This window comes from Thamnophis elegans, chromosome 1, assembly GCF_009769535.1.
Source record: "Thamnophis elegans isolate rThaEle1 chromosome 1, rThaEle1.pri, whole genome shotgun sequence".
Taxonomy (NCBI): Eukaryota; Metazoa; Chordata; class Lepidosauria; order Squamata; family Colubridae; genus Thamnophis; species Thamnophis elegans.
The window spans coordinates 10,977,731-10,997,843 of NC_045541.1; the positions used below are offsets into that span (position 1 = coordinate 10,977,731).

A 20,113-nucleotide genomic window follows, 5' to 3' on the forward strand; every position below is an offset into this window, starting at 1 on the left:
TTTCATGCCTCAACATTTTCAGTTGTGATAATTATTCTTTGTGCTGGTCTCAGCTCTCTGCATTTTTTTCACGGTAATGATGACAGTATTAGAGCATCTGACATTATAAGGCATCTGTGTATACCCATATTTGCACACACTCACTCACCCTTTTCCCAAGGCAAAACCAGATATTGACTTGTCATTAGACACATGAATTCCTAATGAATTGCAAAAAAAAAGTTGATTTCAGTCATTGAAGCTTAGATAGATGCAAAACAAGACTTCATACTTTTATTGTCAGAGATAATTCCAAAGATCCAGCCTCTAGTTTGATTGGAAAGATGAGAAAAGGGAATGCTTCATGAACTGAGGACAGAATTTAGGCCTTATGACTTTTTAAAAATATGTAAGCGTCCTGTCTTGGACCAGATTACCCTCTTGGCTTTGCAGTGACTCCCTGCTTTATATTAGCAGGCAATTTTTCAAAAGATCAGATGCAGGATTTCCTTCTCTTCCCAAATCCCAGAAAAATGGAGTTTCAAACTATCTGTCCTTAAAAGTAGTTTGATTTCTGACCCTCGGTCTTTTTCATGGTTTTGAGACATTCACAAGCAATCCAATCTTCCTTGTTGTCATTGCAGATGTGGTCTCAGAGAGTCCAGTCTTCTCTCCAGATCCAATTTGGAATTACTTGACTGCCTTGAATCTGGAGATGTATAGATTACATGGCTTGTCATAATTCTGTCATATCCACAAACCTTTTCTTCTAGGAGGCAATCCACAAATCAGATGTACGAAACAATTGAATAGTATAGAGCAGGGGTGTCAAACTCATGTTGTCACGGTGGCATCATGTGATGTATCGCGGCTTTCCCCCCCCTTTGCTAAACGGTGTGGGCGTGGCTAGTGTGTGATGCATCTGGCCTGCAGGCCGGGAGTTTGATAGCCCTAGTATAGAGTTTGCCTATACAGCTATAAAGTTACACAGGCAAGCAATTGCATTGTCCTTCAGTTCTGGCTAGAATTGTATATTCTTCTGAGAGGCATCTCTGTCAAATCTTCCTCTCGTTCCAGAGGTGGTATTCTGCTGGTTTGCACTGGTTCGGGTGAACCGGTAGTGGCGGCGGTGCGAGGCTCCGCCCACCCAGACATCATCACGGACCTTCTGCACATGTGCGTGTGCTCCCACTACCGAACCTGGAGTGAAGAAAATAGGATACCATTACTGTCTCGTACACCACTTCCTGTGTTAGCACCCGTAGGCTGTTCCCAAAGCCACCCTGAGCTGCCGTTCGTTCCCTTCTTTCCCAGTAGATTATATGTCATTTAAAATGATATTTTTAGTGACTTACTTCTCCTTGAGGTGTTGCCCGAGATCTTTGTTTGTTTGTTTGTTTGCTTGACTTGATTTCTGTAGCTCCATCTCAACGAACAACTCTGGGAAGCTCACAATTTAATTTTGTCAGTCAGAGGTTCCCTGTGTGCACTCAATAGGGAAACACTGGTCTTACGATTAGCTCAATTTTTAATTCCCAAAGCAAACTTGTGATTTTACAGGAAACAAGAAACTGTTCTTCTCTCATTCTCTCCAAAAGCTGCTTATACTCTAGGAAGAGTGTGGCACAAGCTGCATAGTATGCTTAGTATACTTAACATTTACAATCTGTATGTGAAAGCAACTAAAACTCATAGAAAGTATTAGATTTTGCATGAACTGGTTAAACGGAATCTTAGTATAAAAGAATTATATTGTAGTCATTGAAAGAACAACAGATTTTTGTAGATTCTGTGATAGCTTTTCACATCATGAGTACAAATCTGATAAGAGTGGTAGATGGACTTTTTTCTCTTTGAATCTGTTTTTTTTTTTTTTTTTGCAATTTAAATTTAATCCATTTACTATGCTGGCTAATCACATTCTTTTCTTTTTTTCTTCTTTCCTATTGTAATTACACACAGCATTAATTTTAAACATACACATTTTTATGCTTTTTGTGCCAGTTGAGGCTAGACCAAGTCTACCAACAATTCTTTTAGCAATGTCTATGTGGGAATTGCTTTATTCCTTTCAAAGCCAAGAGAGTTAAATTTTCTAGAATTCAGTTACTTAGAATTGGTTCGTGGCTGTGAGAGGGGGAATGGCAAAACATTCTGATTTTTATTTGAATGAATAGTTGGTATTCTAGCAGAGGAAGCCCCTTCAGTATGATCAGTAGAGCCCAGGTGGCACAGTGGGTAGAGTGCAGTACTGCAGGCCACTTCAGCTGACTGCTAGTTCAGCAGTTCAGCGGTTCAAATCTCACTGGCTCAGGGTTGACTCAGCCTTCCATCCTTCTGAGGTGGGTAAAATGAGGACCCAGATTGTGGGGGCGATATGCTGACTCTGTAAATTGCTTAGAGAGGGCTGAAAGCCCTATGAAGCGGTATATAAGTCTAACTGCTATTGCTATTGCTATTGCTATTGCTATCATAGTGGTTAAAAAATCATTCGTGGATTTGATTCAGCATACCCGGAGGGCACCAGATACCCTACTGTAAGTGTTCTAATTTATGTCACAAGTCTGAGTCACAAGTCATATATTTCTCTTCCGTTCAGTGTTCATTGAGAGTCATGCAACTTGGATTTCTCTATATACAGTATGTTGAGCTAGAACTAAAGTGGTGTTTCATACTCATTGGAACTGATGGAGTAAGGTCATATAGGCAGAACCGAAAGGTCATGACAGAAGATATTTGGAGTCTGCTTCCTAGTTCACTTAGCAAGAGTTTCACGTTTTGTATTTCCAGGTGATTGGTTCCGCCATAGATGCTTATCCAAAATCTCTCCGTATAAACTGGGTAAGAGAATGGCCAGGACAGACGGTTCTTTGTGTATCCCAGGCTTTTTGGACTCTCGAAGTGCAAACAGCTATTAAAAATGGCCAGCAGGTAGGAATGTTTTAATAGCATGCGAAATGTTAGTAATTCGATCTTCTTTAGAAGATATGAATAAGCAGTTTCTACAATCTGTATACTTGGCAATACGATGGTGTTTGAACCAGTAGAAAATGTATGAGAAAATAGGGAGGCCCTTCGGATAGTCACTCACGCCCTCGTCACCTCAAGACTGGATTACTGTAACGCGCTCTACATGGGGCTGCCCTTGAAGAGTGTTCGAAGACCTCAGCTAGTCCAGAATGCAGCCGCGCGAGCGATTGTGGGTGCACCTAGGTACACCCACGTTACACCTATCCTCCGCGAGCTGCACTGGCTTCCCATTGGTCTCCGGACACGCTTCAAGGTGCTAGTCGTTACTTTTAAAGCCCTACATGGTATCGGACCTGGTTACCTGAGAGACCGCCTCTTGCCAGTTACCTCCCAAAGACCTATTAGATCCCACAGACTAGGCTTCCTCCAGATTCCATCTGTCGGCCAATGTCGGCTGGCAACCCCCCGGGGGAGGGCCTTCTCTGTAGCTGCTCCGGCCCTATGGAACGATCTCCCCGTTGAGATTACCCTTACTACCCTTCCGGCCTTCCGCAAAGCAACTAAGACCTGGCTGTTCCGGCAGGCCTGGGGCTGTTGAATTATCCAGCCCCATCCTATGTTATGACTGTTGCTGAATTTTTAATTGTTGTTTTTATTTTTGTACCCCCCTTCCCTTCTTATTGTTAGCCGCCCTGAATCTTCCAGGAATAGGGCGGCATACAAGCTAAATAAAACTCTAAACTCTAAAATTTGCAGAGCTTTTTTCCCAAATTTGTACCTTCATAAATGCAATAGAAAAGTTGAAAAGTAAAAATACTCCAAGTTACCAATACAACTACTGTAGTCAGTAGGACATAAAGTGTTCTCTATTGGTGATGCTTCCCTATGTATCGGTGAACTCCTCCTTCTCCTTCTCCTTCTCCTTCTCCTTCTCCTCCTTCTCCTTCTCCTCCTTCTCCTTCTCCTTCTTCCCCCTCCTCTTCATCCTCCAACATGAACAAAGGCTGCTATTTTGCAAACGTCATGTGTGGTATTTTCTAAAACGCCCTTATGTTAGTTGTCTTCAGTAGAAGCAAAACATCTTGTGGCATGAGAAATGTATTGAGTTTGTTGTTGTATAATACTATATAAAATGATACAATGTGGTTCAATGGGTCTAGTCTTTGAAAAACACACAGTATCCTATCTGTATAGATAACTTTGCTCCTGTTTTTGAACCCTGTTTTTCTTTAGTAAAAGAGAAGTTTTGGATTGCATCTTTTATCTAAGATAAAAAGGATTGTGCCCAGAATAAGTTAATTGTATTTAGTTAAAATTACTGTAACAAGTCAGTTATGGTTTAAGTCCCATTTGTTTCAGTGAGAATCAGATCCCGCTCATTATGTGGTAAATTTAACCACTGTATCTTTAATAAAAAAATTGCCAACAGAGCTTCAGGTGTTTATTGTAACACCCCCCCCCCCCCCCCATTTCCCCACTCCTTCATTTTCCTCAGTGGAGAATTTCACTGGTATGTTTTTATTGCCAGGACCTGGCTTCCTCTTACTACAGAAGTGAAATTTAAAAACTGTTTATCTGTAGCGAGGGGAAATCAGGATGCAGTATAAAGGAATACTTCTAGCGAAGCCATCAACTAATCAGCAGAGGCCTCAATTTACTTCCCATGTGGAGTTGAAGCTGTGTCTAATAATGCCTTAAGAGCAGATGTTTGAAGAGCGGAAAATCCCACTGCTTCTAAAGAATGTCATTTGGATGCTCTGCATAGCTTCAGAAGATGCAATCCTTGACATTGATGGAAAGGCTTATTGCTTCTTTTCACTTACAGAGAGATGTAAATCTTGAGTAGCATAAAATTATTTCATTAGCTTCAATGGAAGAGAAATTGGGAAAATTGGATAGGAGAAAACAACCAAAGAGAGGGAACTGCTACATATAAAATTTCCTTCCCTTCTGGAAGAAATCCTGTAGGGCACGTGAATCTTGGAGCTTCCAATACAGATTTTTCTGAGAAAGGAAGTATGATTGTCCTTCCTGTGACAAATGCCTAATTTATCCCCCTCGATTTCAGTGGGATAAAGCTTGGACTGTAGGCTCTGATATAGAAAGAAAAAACCTGCACCTGACTGATTACAGGAGAACAATCCTTTGGCACAAAAAAAAATCTACTCTGGTAACTGTAAGGAACCCTATGAAATAATTCAAGTGATGGACTGGGAAACAGCTGAAGATGGATGAAAACCATCTACCATCCCTTTTCTCCCTTCTGATGGCAGACACCACCACAAAAGCTTTTCTACTGTAGGAAGAACTCCTTGAACTGATGTATGCGTGCATGTATGCATGTATTTAAAAGAAAACAAATTCGAAATGTGCCAGTGAACAGTTGCTTGTCAAGATGATGGCTGCAGAAATGCGAAATCACTTCTAAAAAGCAGCAGTTAGCAGAGCTGTAGACACAGATGTTGATGTTTGGAGCTAATTTACCTCTCTCCATTTTTTTTTCTTTTTCACTCAGGCCCTTGAGGATTACCTGACCCAGTGCAATGGGCAAATTGATGGCATTGTGTCCTTGGTGCGAGGGAAGTTGTCAAAACAGAATCGAGTCACCCTTGGAGCACTTGTGGTCCTGGATGTTCACGCTAGGGATGTGCTTGTATCTCTTGTAGACAAGCGTGTCAGTGATGACAGCGACTTTGAATGGCTAAGTCAGCTGAGATACTATTGGCAGGTAAGGGATTCTCTGTGAATCCTATTAGGAGGTAACTTCTGCACTCAGCTTTTCTATTTGGACTCATTACTGACATAGGAAGAAAAATACAATAATAAGAGCCTTTTTTTTTTTTTTGCTGATAAGAGATTTTACCCATTATCCTGTATGGTGTGAAGTAAGATAGCTAATAGCTATACATATACCATTCACACTGTATAATTAAAATGACTTTTTTCATCCCCACATACCCTATATTCTTGCTGAATTTGCAAGAGCCATACAGATAAAACTTCTTCTGTCAACAGCCATAGTTGAGTTTCTCTGAAATTGTTGGATAAGTCATGCTTTTATTTTTTTAAAGGAGTCACAATTTTTTGAATTGAGTGGCTTTAATCTGACTTTTGTTAGAATCACACTATTGAGAATTCAATATATTTATTTATTATGTGGAATACAATGTTAGAAGGAAATTACCTCAAACAGGCCATTTTCCAAAGCAAAATGCCTCAGTCAATATCATACATTTTCCAAAAAGCTTGTTGATTTATTTATTTTAAGATAGCTTAACTATCTATCTTAAGATAGCTTAAGATAGCTTGACATATTTTCTGTTAATTGAATGTGACATAGGGAAAGCAGTGAATAGTAAAAATGGCCAATCAGGTTAGATACGAAAGTGCCAAATATACTGACTTATGTAAGTATTAAATAATCATTTCATGTTTCTAGTGTTAATATGTATTTGGTAAGGGTCTTCTAAAATAATTTGGACATACTAATATAGGACATAGTCCTTTAACATAGGATATAGTGCAGGATTAATGAAACTGTAGAAGTAGGAGTGTTACCTCAGTGACAATATTTAGACTATTTTTACAAATCAATTTTCAATTTTCAGTTATTTCCCTCCATAAATGTGTTTTAATAAATTGTTTTTATTCTTTTTTTTTAACCCTGATGTTTATTTTAAGAGTTTTCAGGTTTTGTACACTTGTTCAGGATTCTTTGAAATAAGTGGTAGGAAAATACCTTTCCCGCAAATGTGTTTTCATATGATTTGCCTTAGTGCATAACACGGGTGGGTTACGGCAGGCACTACTGTTTTTTCACTTGTGTGCGGGCGTGCGCATGCACAGTGCAATTAAAATTGTTCTGTGAATGCACAGAACTGAAAAACAAGATGGAGGCGCCATAGGCGTCACCCAGAGAACCAGTTCGGGGGCGTGGCAGGCCTGGGTTGCTGCCGGTTCCAGTGACCCAGGCCACCAAATCACTACCGGTTCATCCAAACCGATCCGAACCGGTAGGAACTCACAACTGGTGCACATGCAAATAACTGCTTGAAAAGAGTGCTTTCCATCAAAACCACAGCAGAGGAGGCAGAATTAATTATCCCAACCTTCTCCTGAATGTCTTAAACGAAAACATCAATGTAGTTTGGGTTTTATATGAATTCAATTATGCTGATCATATATATGTTCCTACTTCCACGTAATCAGTGGTGTTGATTTTTATAGCCTGGGTTATCTGAAGGCCACTTGATAGGGTTACTTGATCTCGTGTGAACTTATCTGTTCTATAAATCTACTTTAAAAGTCAAGGCAGATTTAGCATGTGTCACCAGCTTCTTTCTTTTCCAATAAAAGTCAGTTGGGGCATGATGACTCGGTAATTAGGATGCTGAGCCTGTCAGTGGAAAGCTGACACTCCAGGTTTGAGACCTGGGCACTGCATGACGGGGTGAGTCCCTTTTACTCGCCCCAGCTCCTGCCCACCAAGCAGTTCGAAAGCATGCAACTGTGAGTAGAGAAATAAGTATTGCTTCAGCAAGAAAGCTTACTGCGTTCTGTATTTTCATGTTAGCCACAGGAAGATGGAGTGGTTCAGCAGTTAAGCAGTTAAGGAGCTGGGCTTCTTGGCTGGAAAGACAGCAGCTCAGGTTTGAGTGCCACACGATCAAGTGAGCTCCTGTTACTTGCTCCAGCTCTTACCCACCTAGTAGTTCAAAAGCATATAAATGGAAGTAGATTCATCGGGAAGGTAACAGCACTCTTGGACATCATGGTGGCCACATGACCATGGAAATGTGCTGAATCAACGGCCTTGAAATGGAGATGAGCACACTGCCTTTCGGCAGGGAGTCCTTTACTTTTTATCTTTCACATGATGATGGAAACATCTCTCAGACCATGCTGACTCCCTTGGCTGAGAATCGGAGATGAGCACCACCTTCTTGGGTCACTTATGACTGGAAAGGGAAAACCTTTAAACCGTTCAATCATTTTCCATGCTGGTCAACCTAATTAAGTGAGAGAGAATATTTTTTTTTCCAGAGTATACATTCTTATGTATAATTTTTTTTTATTAAGTGAAAAAGTAATTGTCTTTTTAAGGATTGAAATGTGCAGTCATTGGGAAGGTGGATTCTAACATGATGTCAATTTATTGTTTCCATCTGGTCCTCTGACACCAAACATTAAAGAATGAACAACAGACAGTCTCCCCAAAGAGATTGGCTTTCTTATATCTCAGATTCCTGCAAACAATATTAAAAATGGCTTCAGAGATAAAATAGAAGTGAGAGTGTGTCTAACTAACCAGCAGGTCCAGATGTTGCCTGCATTCTTCCCATGCATGTTCTGAAATCCAAGAACTTTCTCAATTAGGATCCTTTAAATAGCTAAGCCTGATTAATTAATGAGAAAAGGATCAAGGGGATAAATTATGGTATGATCACCTGGATATCCTGTTACAAGCTCTGGCACTTTTTGTACAGCATCATGATGTCACATGTGTATATGAAAGGAGTGGAGCATTTTAAGGAAAGCCTCCATTGCTGTAGATGTTTCTCTTTCTCTTCCTACTTTCTCTTTTCCCAAATACAGTTGGTTTTCTTTTTCTGTTCAGTCTAGTAAAATGTTGGGAAGAGGTTATTCAGAGAGGTCTGACTTCTGACCAGTAGGATAATTCAAACCAAATCAAACCAAACCCTTCCCCCAAAATTCTTCTCCGAATTTGGAGAAGCCACCCAAAAAGAGATTGAATTTGAGAATGGACCAGATCTGATTCAGATCACCCTGAGAGTACAAATATATCCCCAAGTGGCCTCATCGACTCTCAGAGAGCTAATATCCAACCTCAGAGTTCTAATGACCACATGACTCCAAAGAATGTAAATCTTTCCATTCCCCACCATTCAGTCAGAACTGAAGAAGTTTCTTGGATGAGAAGTGAAATGGTTTCAAGGAAATCCTCCCCCCACAAGAAAGTCCAGTTGCCTTTCGAAAAGCACCTTTGGGACACGTAAAATAATTGTTTTTAAAATTAGGTTTACTGTAAGCCTACTTATTCTTTATTTTTATTTATCTTCAGCCTTTTTTATATGTCTATTTCTTGTCTTCCACTAGGAAGGGCATCTAGAAACAAAGATGATAAATGCTGCCTTACGGTATGGATATGAATATCTTGGCAATACTCCAAGATTGGTTATTACTCCACTTACAGATAGATGCTACAGGTAATCTCCTTTTATAAGTTAAAAGAATTAATATAATAGAAATAATGTAATGGAGATCTCGACCTTGAACATTGTCCCAATGAATTAGAAAAATGACTGCATGTTTTCATTATTTCTTTCCTTAAATATAATTATGGGCATAATTATGAATAGCAGTTATGTTCAGATTTTAATTTCAAGAGTCATCATTGGAAAGCCAAATATTGAATTATATTTCTAAAAAAAAGCCAGGCTACTTTTTATGAGTCTTGCAATTATGTTTCTGCAAGCACCCTTTCCCAAGTGGATCTGAAGTACTTTACAACTCTAATACATTGCATTTCATTTCGTTCCGTTTATTGGTTTTGTATGCCGCCCACTCCCGAAGGACTCCGGGCGGCTCACAATAAAACCGGGGAGGGGATAAATAAGACAGTACAAACAATATTAAAATACACAACAGTCACAATTGAAGCGGGGCTGGATACTTCAACAGCCCCCAACCTGCCGGAACAGCCAGGACTTAGTAACTTTACGGAAGGCTGGGAGGGTAGCAAGGGTCCAGATCTCCACGGGGAGCTCGTTCCAGAGGGCCGGGGCAGCAACAGAGAAGGTTCTCCCCTGGGGGGTCACCAGCTGACATTGGCTGGCAGATGGAACCTGGAGAAGGCCGAGCCTGTGTGATCGAATCGGTCTTTGGGAGGTAATTGGCAGGAGGCGGTCTCTCAGGTACCCAGGTCCGATGCCATACACGATGGCATTTCTTCCTCCTGTAGCAGAAAATGAGACAAGACCAGCTCTTTGTCAGAGGGAGAGGTTTATTTGCGCAAAGGTTCAGTAGCGATTGGCCAAGCAAAATCTGAACTCCGAAGGGCAGTTGTTTACAGCCTTTTATACTTTTAGCCAACATAACGATCATCCCAAAGTACCTGGCCTTCCTGTGTCACGTAGACCTCATACACAATCTCTCAAAACAGAGACAGGACATTCATTACTCATTTACCTCCCCACAGGGGGTATTGGTACCAATAACCTGTTTCATCTGTTTTAGTTAGGTGAAGCAAACAGAACAACTAATCTTAAAGGTAATCATTCCTTTTTCCCATTCTACATGGTAAAGAAACTTTAATACCCAAATAATCTGTCTAGTTATCAAATTCTCTTTTACTCCAGTTTTTGCCACAACAGCAATTCTGTATGATAGGTTGACTTTACAGATAGATGGTCAGTGATTGACATCATGGTCAGAACCAAAGCTAAGAAATGTGGCAACAGAAAGAACTATGGTTGGATAAAACATTAGTTGCCCGAGTTATCATCGTTCTCCATCACAATTTTCTTTTGTCCATCTTTTCAGAACTTTGTTCGGCGCTCTTCACCTTCATCTTGGTGGTGCCCCAGAAGGTCCTGCTGGAACTGGAAAAACCGAAACGACCAAGGATTTAGCAAAGGCTGTTGCCAAGCAATGTGTGGTTTTCAATTGTTCTGATGGATTGGATTATCTTGCTCTGGGGAAATTCTTCAAGGTGGGAATGAAAGAATATCACTGAAGGTGTAATGCTGAGATTCAAAACATGCATATCAAAAGTGCTTCAATAAGAATTTAGGCAATTTATTTTATTTTATTGATTTATTGGATTTGTATGCTTCACGTCTCGCCTCAAGGTAAGTAGCTATGCTTTGCTTTGTGTGGGGCATATGTTCTAGAGAAGATATGAGAAATCTTTGCGGCTCCAAGGAACACATACACTGCAGGATATTAGGCTATGGACACACAGAACTACTACACACTTATTTATTTATTTATTTATTTGTTTGTTTGTTTATTTATTTATTTATTTATTTATTTATTAGACTTATATACCGCTTCATAGGGCTTTCAGCCCTCTCTAAGCGGTTTACAATTCTTTTTAGCAAATTGAGTCAGCAAGTTGCCCCCACAGTCCGGGTCCTCATTTCACCCACCTCGGAAGGATGGAAGGCTGAGTCAACCTTGAGCCGGTGAGATTTGAACCGCCGAACTGCAGATAGCAGTCAGCTGAAGTGGCCTGCAGTACTGCACTCTAACCACTGCGCCACCTCGGCTCTTCAGCAGTATAGTTTTAGGCTACAGAAAAAAAAGTGGAAGAACATTCTGAAGGCTAGATTGAATCATGGAGATAATTATAGCTTCCCCAGCTCTCCATTTTCCAATAAGTATTGGAATATTTTTCACCTTTGATTTTTTTTTCTTTTTAGGGTTTGCTTTCATGTGGAGCCTGGGCTTGTTTTGATGAATTTAACAGAATTGATTTGGAAGTATTGTCTGTAGTGGCCCAACAAATTCTTACAATCCAAAGAGGTAAAACATCTCCTGGCTAGATTTCAATCTCTTATGAATTTAAGAGAAAATCTATTTCAGCCAGGTTTTAAGTGCTGTTTCTTTGTCTTGATTCCCAGGTATCAATGCTGGTGCTGACATTTTGGTATTTGAAGGGACTGAACTCAAGCTTAATCCAACCTGTGCGGTCTTCATTACCATGAATCCTGGCTATGCTGGGCGCTCTGAACTTCCAGACAATCTTAAGGTATTGTGACTGCATTTACTAAAGAGTAGTAAAGAGTATAAGTGCTAGTCGTCACTTATAAAGCCCTTCATGGTATTGGACCTGGGTACTTGAGAGACCGCCTGCTGCCAATTACCTCCCAAAGACCCATTAGATCACACAGATTAGGCCTCCTCTGGGTTCCGTCTACTAGCCAATGTCATCTGGCCACTACCCGGGGGAGGGCCTTCTCTGTGGCGGCTCCGGCCCTTTGGAACGAGCTCCCCGCAGAGATTCGGACCCTCACCTCTCTCCAGGCCTTCCGAAAAGCCGTTAAAACCTGGCTGTGTTGGCAGGCCTGGGGTCGATGAGTTCCCTTCCCCTCTCAAATCGTATGGCTGTTGGTTGTTTTAAATGCCCTGTACTTTTTGTAGTTTTTTATGTTTTTCCCTTCCCCCTCCTTGGGTTTGTGCGCCGCCCTGAGTCCTGCTGGGAATAGGGCGGCATATAAATAAAATGAACCTCGAGTAACTCTTATGTACCTCTATGGAGGAATACATAGGATTGTCCAGTAGGAATATTTCTTGTCATTAAGCAAACCCTTTCTAAAAAGTAATGATCATATTGAGAATAATGATGAAATGACATATGATTGATGAGAGCAAACTTCATGAAATATATTAGGCATAATCATATTATATTAATTTGTTTTAAACCTAAATAAATTTAGTTTAACAACAGCCTTGGTACCTGCCCCTTAATGTCTTGGAGTGTGCTATCAACATGTCATTCAAAGAGCAAATAGGACTTTTATCTCAAGAAAAAGTTGAACATCTCAAGATTAGACAGACTATTAATTGATCAATTCTTTTATTGGTGCAAATGTATATACTTAGTGCTCCAGTTAAACTTTCTGCTTATCTTAATTTATTAATTGAAATTGATACACAGATCATTTATGTTTTGGCGTTGTCTGGATTTTTCATTTTGCTTATTTCCAGTGGTGGGTTTCAAAAATTGTTCGAACCTACTCTGTGGGTGTGGCCTCCTTTGTGGGAGTGGCTTGCCGCCCATGTGACCGGATGGGACTGGCTTGCCGCCCATGTGACCGGATATGAAGATGCCGACGACACTTGTCAGAACCACCTTAAATTACCTCACACACAGCACTGGCATGCATAAGAATATGATGTAAACTTGTTTTTTAAAAGGCATCTTTGGTTTGCGTTAAAACAAATTCAACACACGCAATGTTCTGATTGCACCACAAACGCAGTAGTCACCCTTACCTTTCACAGAGGCACTGAGTTTTATAAATATGAGCATGATGGTGTAGAATAATCATATCCAAGGACCAGTGGTGGGTTTCAAAAAAAATTTGGAACCTCTTCTGTAGGTGTGGCCTGCTTTCCGGGTCCACTGGTGGAACCTCTTCTAACCGGTTCGGTAGATTTGACGAACCGGTTCTACCAAATAGGTGCGAACTGGTAGGAATCCACCTCTGCTTATTTCCCATGTTGTTTTCCCCCTGTGTTCTGTTTTATGCATAATGAGCCGTCCATTGATCTACAGTCAGGTGGCAACAAAATCAAATCAAAATTATAAATTAGATTTACAGGCCATCGAACTCATAATATCTATTTTATTTACCAGATTTATACCCACCTTTATTTTGGGCCATTCTAAGTAGCATGCATAATGCTCTCTCCTCCTACTCCCCTACCCCAAACCCCTGTAGTGGATTGGGCTGAGAAAACGTCCCTCCGGTAGCTTCTGGGGAGGACTAGAACATCTGAACTCCAAAATTCCCACTCCAGCATCTTCACTACACCAAAATAATTCCCATTCTTACCTATTAGAAACCTAGTGAAGACCATTTTGTTAGGGCTGTGCACATTTTGAAATTTGGAAGAAGTGCTTCAAAACTCGGGGCAGTGCAACATCTGTTTTCTGTTTGCTAAAGCAGGGCAAGCTTCTTTAATAGGCTAAATGATTGTGTTCCATCAAGTTGATGATGACTCTTGGAGGCTATATAATGGGTAAATTTTCTTCATGGCAATCTGTCCTCAATCTGTCCATCAGGTCTTCCAATGGTGCACCTACTCTCCCTTGCTGCTGCGCACCCTCTTTTTTCTCTTTCCTTCCCTCTTTCCAGGATTATAGAGTTTTCCAGAAAGTTAGGTTTTTGCTTAATTGTAAATTGTAAATTTAATGAATTTTATATGCCGCCCAATCCCGAAGGACTCCGGGCGCCTTACAAAATACAGGACTAAAAAGATAAAAAGTTAAAAATAAAGAAACAGAAAAACAGGTTAAAAAGCAACACATCATACACTCAATCTAGGTGGGGCTGGACCTCATTCGTGAGGTCAACAGCCCCAGGCCTGCCGGAATAGCCAGGTTTTTGTGGCCTTTTGGAAGGGCGAGAGAGTGGGAAGGGTCCGTATCTCAGGGCGTAGATCGTTCCACAGGGCCGGAGCAGCTACAGAAAAGGCCCTCCCCCGAGGAGTTGCCAGCCGGCACCCGGAGGAGGCCCATCCTGTGAGATCTTATCGGCCGTTGGGAGGTATGTGGCAGGAGGCGGTCTCACAGATATCCGGGTCCTAGGCCATGTAGGGCTTTAAAGGTGATAACCAGCACCTTGAAGCGCGTTCGGAGACCAATAGGGAGCCAGTGCAGCTCGCAGAGGATCGGTGTGACATGGGTGTATCTAGATACACCCACTATCGTTCGCGGGGCTGCATTCTGAACCAATTGTAGTCTCCGAACACTTTTCAGGGGCAGCTCCAAGTAGAGCGCATGTGTGTCCAAAGTGGGATAATTTGTAATGTAAGTAATGTGTCCAAAGTGGGATAATTTGAGCCTGGACATTTGTACCCCATATGGAGAAATGTGGGTTGATTTTGTTATGATCTGTTATGCGGCTCTAAAAGCAGCTACACATTTTTTTTCCAGGTTTGTGTGACTAGAGTAACAAAGAGGTACCTTGCTTACACTTGCATGAAATGTGAAACAGTTCTCCAAAATCAGTTTTGTAACATATAGAGTCCTGTCTTTTATCCTTTTTTTTTTGTACGCATTGTTAGAATACAAAGCAGGGATGTGGGAGAAAACTTGCTGCCTGTGAAAATGTATGCATACATATATCATTGTGTGTTACTCACTGCTTTTCCTTCTCCAGGGAGCCATTTGTCATCTTGATAATGAAATTTAGTTTCAGTTCACTGTTTGAGAAGCTATTAACAGGCTATAAACATCGCTATTCAGACTGTGCAGTTACCTGTCTATTAATGTGTGTTTAATAGGCCTTGTTTCGGACTGTTGCTATGATGGTACCTGATTATGCCATGATTGCTGAAATTGTCCTGTATTCCTGTGGATTTGTGACGGCACGGCCACTCTCTGTGAAAATTGTAGCTACCTATCGCTTGTGTTCAGAGCAGTTGTCTTCACAGCACCACTACGATTATGGGATGAGAGCAGTAAAATCAGTGCTCACGGCAGCTGGTAATCTGAAGGTAGCATTTGATGCCCTTTCTCTGTGGTCTCCTTAGAATTCTACCTTTCGGTATTTTGTTAGAAATAAATCTTTGTTTCTCTTTTGAGAAAAATAGTTTCTTTCAGGACTTATCCTGCAGGTCAAAGAAAGCAAACACTTTATATTTGAGTATACACAATTGGCACTGTAAAAAGACATTGAATTATATATTTTAATAATTCAAAAATTATAAAAAGTTCATTAAACAGCGGCCAGTTTCCAAAAGTTGGGAATGTACTTCTAGGCCAACTGTTCCTCTTTCACTTGCTTTCTTTTGCTCATGAATTTTAGCACATGAATCATGTTCAGTTTAAAAGGTGTTTTTTTAAAGCAAACAAACTAGAATAACAACAACAACAATAATAATAAAACCTAGAATCTATCGTAACTATTTTTATGGAAAGTTTTCCTAAATATGAGAATGACTAAATGTTCATGTGTCATAACAAACTGTTGATTGTGTGCCATAAAGGACCACCACAATGTGTTGTTTTCTTTCACGCTGAAAACATCCAAAGTGAGCTAGATCCAGCCTATTATATCTAGAAATATCATGAAAACTTTTTCTGGCCATCAACTTTAATACATCTATTTTCAGTATACTGTACTTCATTTCACAGAAATGAACAAAATGGTCTCAGAACATTTTGTGTCCCAATATAATAACATTAAGATGCTTGATTACTTTGATTCCATGTTTCTTTTATATGAAAATGCAATCATAATACACTGAGTATCACTATCCCCAAGACTAGGACATATTGGGGTTTACTGCCATGGTAACTGTGTGTGTCCTCTATTTGCTTAAAACTTCAGTTAAATGTCAGTTGTGTGGGAAGAAAAACATCGCACATGATCAATCCATTATGACTAATGGAAGAACTTTGGCTAGATATGCGGTCAGTCTGACAACCTTTACAGAATGCACGTCCAGTGCTCTGGTCTTGTCTGGCAGTATGTTGGGTTAGCTTATTTTTTGACCCAATGTAATCATACCTTTGAATGCTAAACAATCAGAAATTCATGCAGAGTTTCAAGCCACAAGTCATATTAATAATATGTTGTCACTGGAAGCTTAAATACAAATCTCATCTAACCACCTAATAGCATCTGATGAGATATGAAGATAAGATGTCTTAAAAAATGCTATTACCTGTATCTTGTCTTTGATCAGTGTAAAACAAATCCAAAGGTAACAATTCCAATGTGAAAAACAGAGGCGTGTGATTGAAAATGGTGGTAGTCTGAATTAAGACAAAGCGATTACTCTGAAACTAATGCCTTGTTTTATGCAGCTGAAATATCCAGATGAAAATGAAGATATTTTGCTGCTTAGATCCATTATAGATGTCAATTTGCCTAAGTTCTTATCCCACGATCTCCCACTTTTTGAGGTGAGGAATCTTTTTAGTCTAATGTGAATTAAAGAAGTAAATGATGCAGAGATTATATATTAACAGGTTCTCAGATCTCTTTTATAAGCGCAATGTTATTACTCTTGTTGGGCTATAGTTTAATTTATAAGTACTAGAGAATTAGTAGATATATACAACTGTTTATATTAGGGTAAAAAGTTACAAAAAGTTTTTTTTTGGAGGGGGGGAATTTCTCATTTTTCCTTTCATTCCATTTGCCTTCATTCCTACACAAAGTCCTGTCCTTTTTTTACTTCTGGCATCATTACTTTTTGCATATAATTCTGCCACTCTTGCCACAGATCTAGAATTTGCCACATTGGTACAGATTGATTTTAAAGGGGTCATCAAGCATATTCTATACCTCAATTTCTTAAGTTGTTCATTAAAAACCTTAAGTGTGAAGAGGAAATAGAAGCTTTGCAGCAGGGGTGAAATCCACATACCTTTGTTACTGGTTCGGTAGCAATGTGAGCGCCTCTGCACATCCGCAGGACCTTTTGCGCATGCTCAGAGGGTCAAAAATGGATGTGATGATGTCTGAGCAGGTGGGTGGAGCCTGCTACTGAGTGAGCCTGCAAAGGTAAGCAAATGGCGAGGGGGGAGAATCCGCTGTGCCATGTGATTTAGATTAGCTAGAAAACAGGAAATCCTATTTTCTAGCAAATATAAATCACCCGTCACAGCTGATCGTCGGAAAAACCGGTTCGCCTGAACCAGTAGCATTTTTTTTACTACTGGTTTGATGAATAGGTCCGAACTGGTAGCATTTCACCCCTGCTTTGAAGTCCTCTTCTCCCAGGCTCTGTGTGTCTGGGTTCACCAACAAATGCGCGCCCGACAAATGCGCGCCGATGAAACCGTGCCGACGAAACCGCGCCCGCCATCAACAAACAACATAATGGGACGCGAAAACAATGTTATAACCCTAATCTTAACCCTAACCCTTTATAACGTTGTTTTTGCGTCCCACTATGTTGTTTGTTGATGGCCAGCACAGTTTTGTCGGCACGGTTTTGTGGGCACGCATTTGTTGGGCGCGCATTTGTTGGGTCATGGTGTGTCTGATGTAAATGTAAAACCACACAGTAGCATAATGTCTACAAAGAAGCTGAACAATATTAAACAAATTCTAAATTTCCACCCCAAAATACTTGCCCACCCATGTGGGTGGCATGACTTCATTGGTTTACTTGCATTCCACTGCAAATAGTGGATGGTTCTTGACTACCCATCGATGAATCCCCATACTAAACCATAGTTCAACTGTGCTTTGTTGTGTAAGGTACAATTGATCTGGTTCCTCAAGTTGCTATAGTTGAAGCTATGCACCATATTAAAATCAACATTGTTTCTATGAACGTATGAATCTATGCCTCTGACCTGGGCCTCAATAAAATGGTATATTGTATGAATGCTGACTGAGAATTCTTCTGGGTATTTTCAGAGAAACTTTTGCTGCTTGGGGAAGACTTTTCGACTGGTCTGAAAAAGTATTTTGGGCATCTTTAAATACCTTCCTTTATTGTTCATGCTTTGGCAGGGCATCACTTCAGATTTGTTTCCTGGTGTGAAGTTGCCGAAGCCAGATTATAATGACATCCTAGAAGCGATCAAGACAAACTGTGATGAAATGGACTTGCAAATGACTAAATTCTTTGCAGAGAAAATCTTACAGATATTTGAAATGATGATTGTGCGTCATGGCTTTATGATAGTTGGAGAACCCTTTGGCGGAAAGACCTCTGCCTATCGTGTTTTGGCAGGTGCCTTGGGTGACCTGTGTGAAAAAGTAAATATTTGCTTTTGTAAAATATCTTATTCTAAAGGTTGTGCTTCTGTTCAAAGTATTAAGAAGCACAGTCTTAATTCAATTCAACTTATTTACTTGCTAATTATTGATAATTACTATTGTTAAATTACAACAAATTCCACTTAAATTCAATGAGATTTAACTTCTGAGAACGATGTTTTCGATTGCAAACTAAACGTCTTTGAATTTTTAACATTAAATGTTTTAAAACTGGAACCTTAATCTAGTGATTGTAACCTAACAAGAACAGAATTGGTAGAAGTCTACAAATATTTAGTGAATGGGCTCCAATCACGTACTATCCTTATCTGTTTATTAGCAATACAGATGAAATCTACACACCCCTCACAACCAGAGTGACCCAGAGCCATGGCTTCTTTTCTTACTGTTAATGGGACATGTCACCTTGTAGAATTGATAGTATACATCAATTTCTCTCCCCCTCCTCTTTATTCTGGCCTTTTCTACTCCAAGGTGATTATTCTTGGCAACAAACATCCTACTGTTGACTGTGTTCACTTAAGCAATTATAGGTGATCCAAAAGCTATTGGGAATAAAAAGGTGATTATGAAAGTCAAATCCTTTGGTCAGTAAATGCAAACCTTTAACCTCCACCACATGTGCCAACCCCTTAAAGCAGTGTTTCTCAACCTTGGCAACTTGAAGATGTCCCGACTTCAACTCCCAGAATTCCCCAGCCAGCATTCGCCAGCATTCGCTGTCTGGGGAATTCTGGGAGTTGAAGTCCGGACATCTTCAAGTTGCCAAGGTTGAGAAACACTCCCTTAAAGAATACCTGAGGCAGTTGGATGAGTTCTACTTGTTTGGAGAACATTCTATTATTATTTTTTGTCAGGAAGTGCTTGCTATCCTTGCTAATGACCAAGAAAATAGTAATTTGCTTATATACCGTTAGATTGATGATACAAGTGTGATATCTATGTGTGAAATGCAGTTTATTTTGTGTGTTCAGGGGCTCATGGAGGAGAACAAGGTTCAGATCACTGTTATAAATCCCAAAGCTATAACTATGGGGCAGCTATATGGACAGTTTGATCCAGTCTCCCATGAATGGTCTGATGGTATCCTTGCCGTCAGTTTTCGAGCATTTGCTTCTTCGTCTGTAAGTAGATCCTCAGAATTAAACGTTTTCAGGTTCATCGCATGAAAAAAGAAAAATAATGCCTAAACACTTTAATGATAAAGTGGGCTCAAAATATTGAAGAACCAATAATGTTGGATACATGGGAAAGGATCTGGGTAAGAAATGTAAAATTTACACAAGCCCAAAACTTGAGAGGAAACTTTTATAAGATGTTTTATAGATGGCATTTATATACATTTATATTAGGCTTGATGAGGGGTGTTAGATTTTAATGTAATATGATTGCACATGTATACTGTCTTCTGTTTTTTTTTTAAAAAAAAACTAAGATATGTTAAGTATATTGATATGGAAGCATAAATACCATCAACATAGAATGGAGTTTGCTCAGAAGCGGAAATACACCAATGAGAGGAAGAGTGGGAAACAGAAGGGAGAAGAAAAATGGGAAGAGAGGGATAGGAGAGAGGGTAAGGGGGGAAGATGAGGAGGATAAGGAGGAGTGGAATGTAGAGAGAGGAGAAGAAGAAAGGAAGGGGAAGTAGAGTAGGAAAGGATGAT

General features: G+C 40.1%; 1 protein-coding gene across 1 annotated transcript in view; it reads left to right on the forward strand.

Annotated features, from left to right (window-relative positions):
- The window catches only part of DNAH7 (dynein axonemal heavy chain 7), a 174,848-nt gene that overhangs the window by 65,164 nt on the left and 89,571 nt on the right, over nt 1-20,113 (forward strand). The window contains 10 exon segments of the mRNA XM_032210028.1: nt 2,770-2,910; nt 5,465-5,677; nt 9,067-9,176; nt 10,513-10,681; nt 11,394-11,496; nt 11,595-11,722; nt 14,986-15,198; nt 16,514-16,612; nt 18,177-18,425; nt 19,421-19,570. Of these exon segments, the coding sequence (XP_032065919.1) occupies nt 2,770-2,910; nt 5,465-5,677; nt 9,067-9,176; nt 10,513-10,681; nt 11,394-11,496; nt 11,595-11,722; nt 14,986-15,198; nt 16,514-16,612; nt 18,177-18,425; nt 19,421-19,570 (1,575 nt within the window).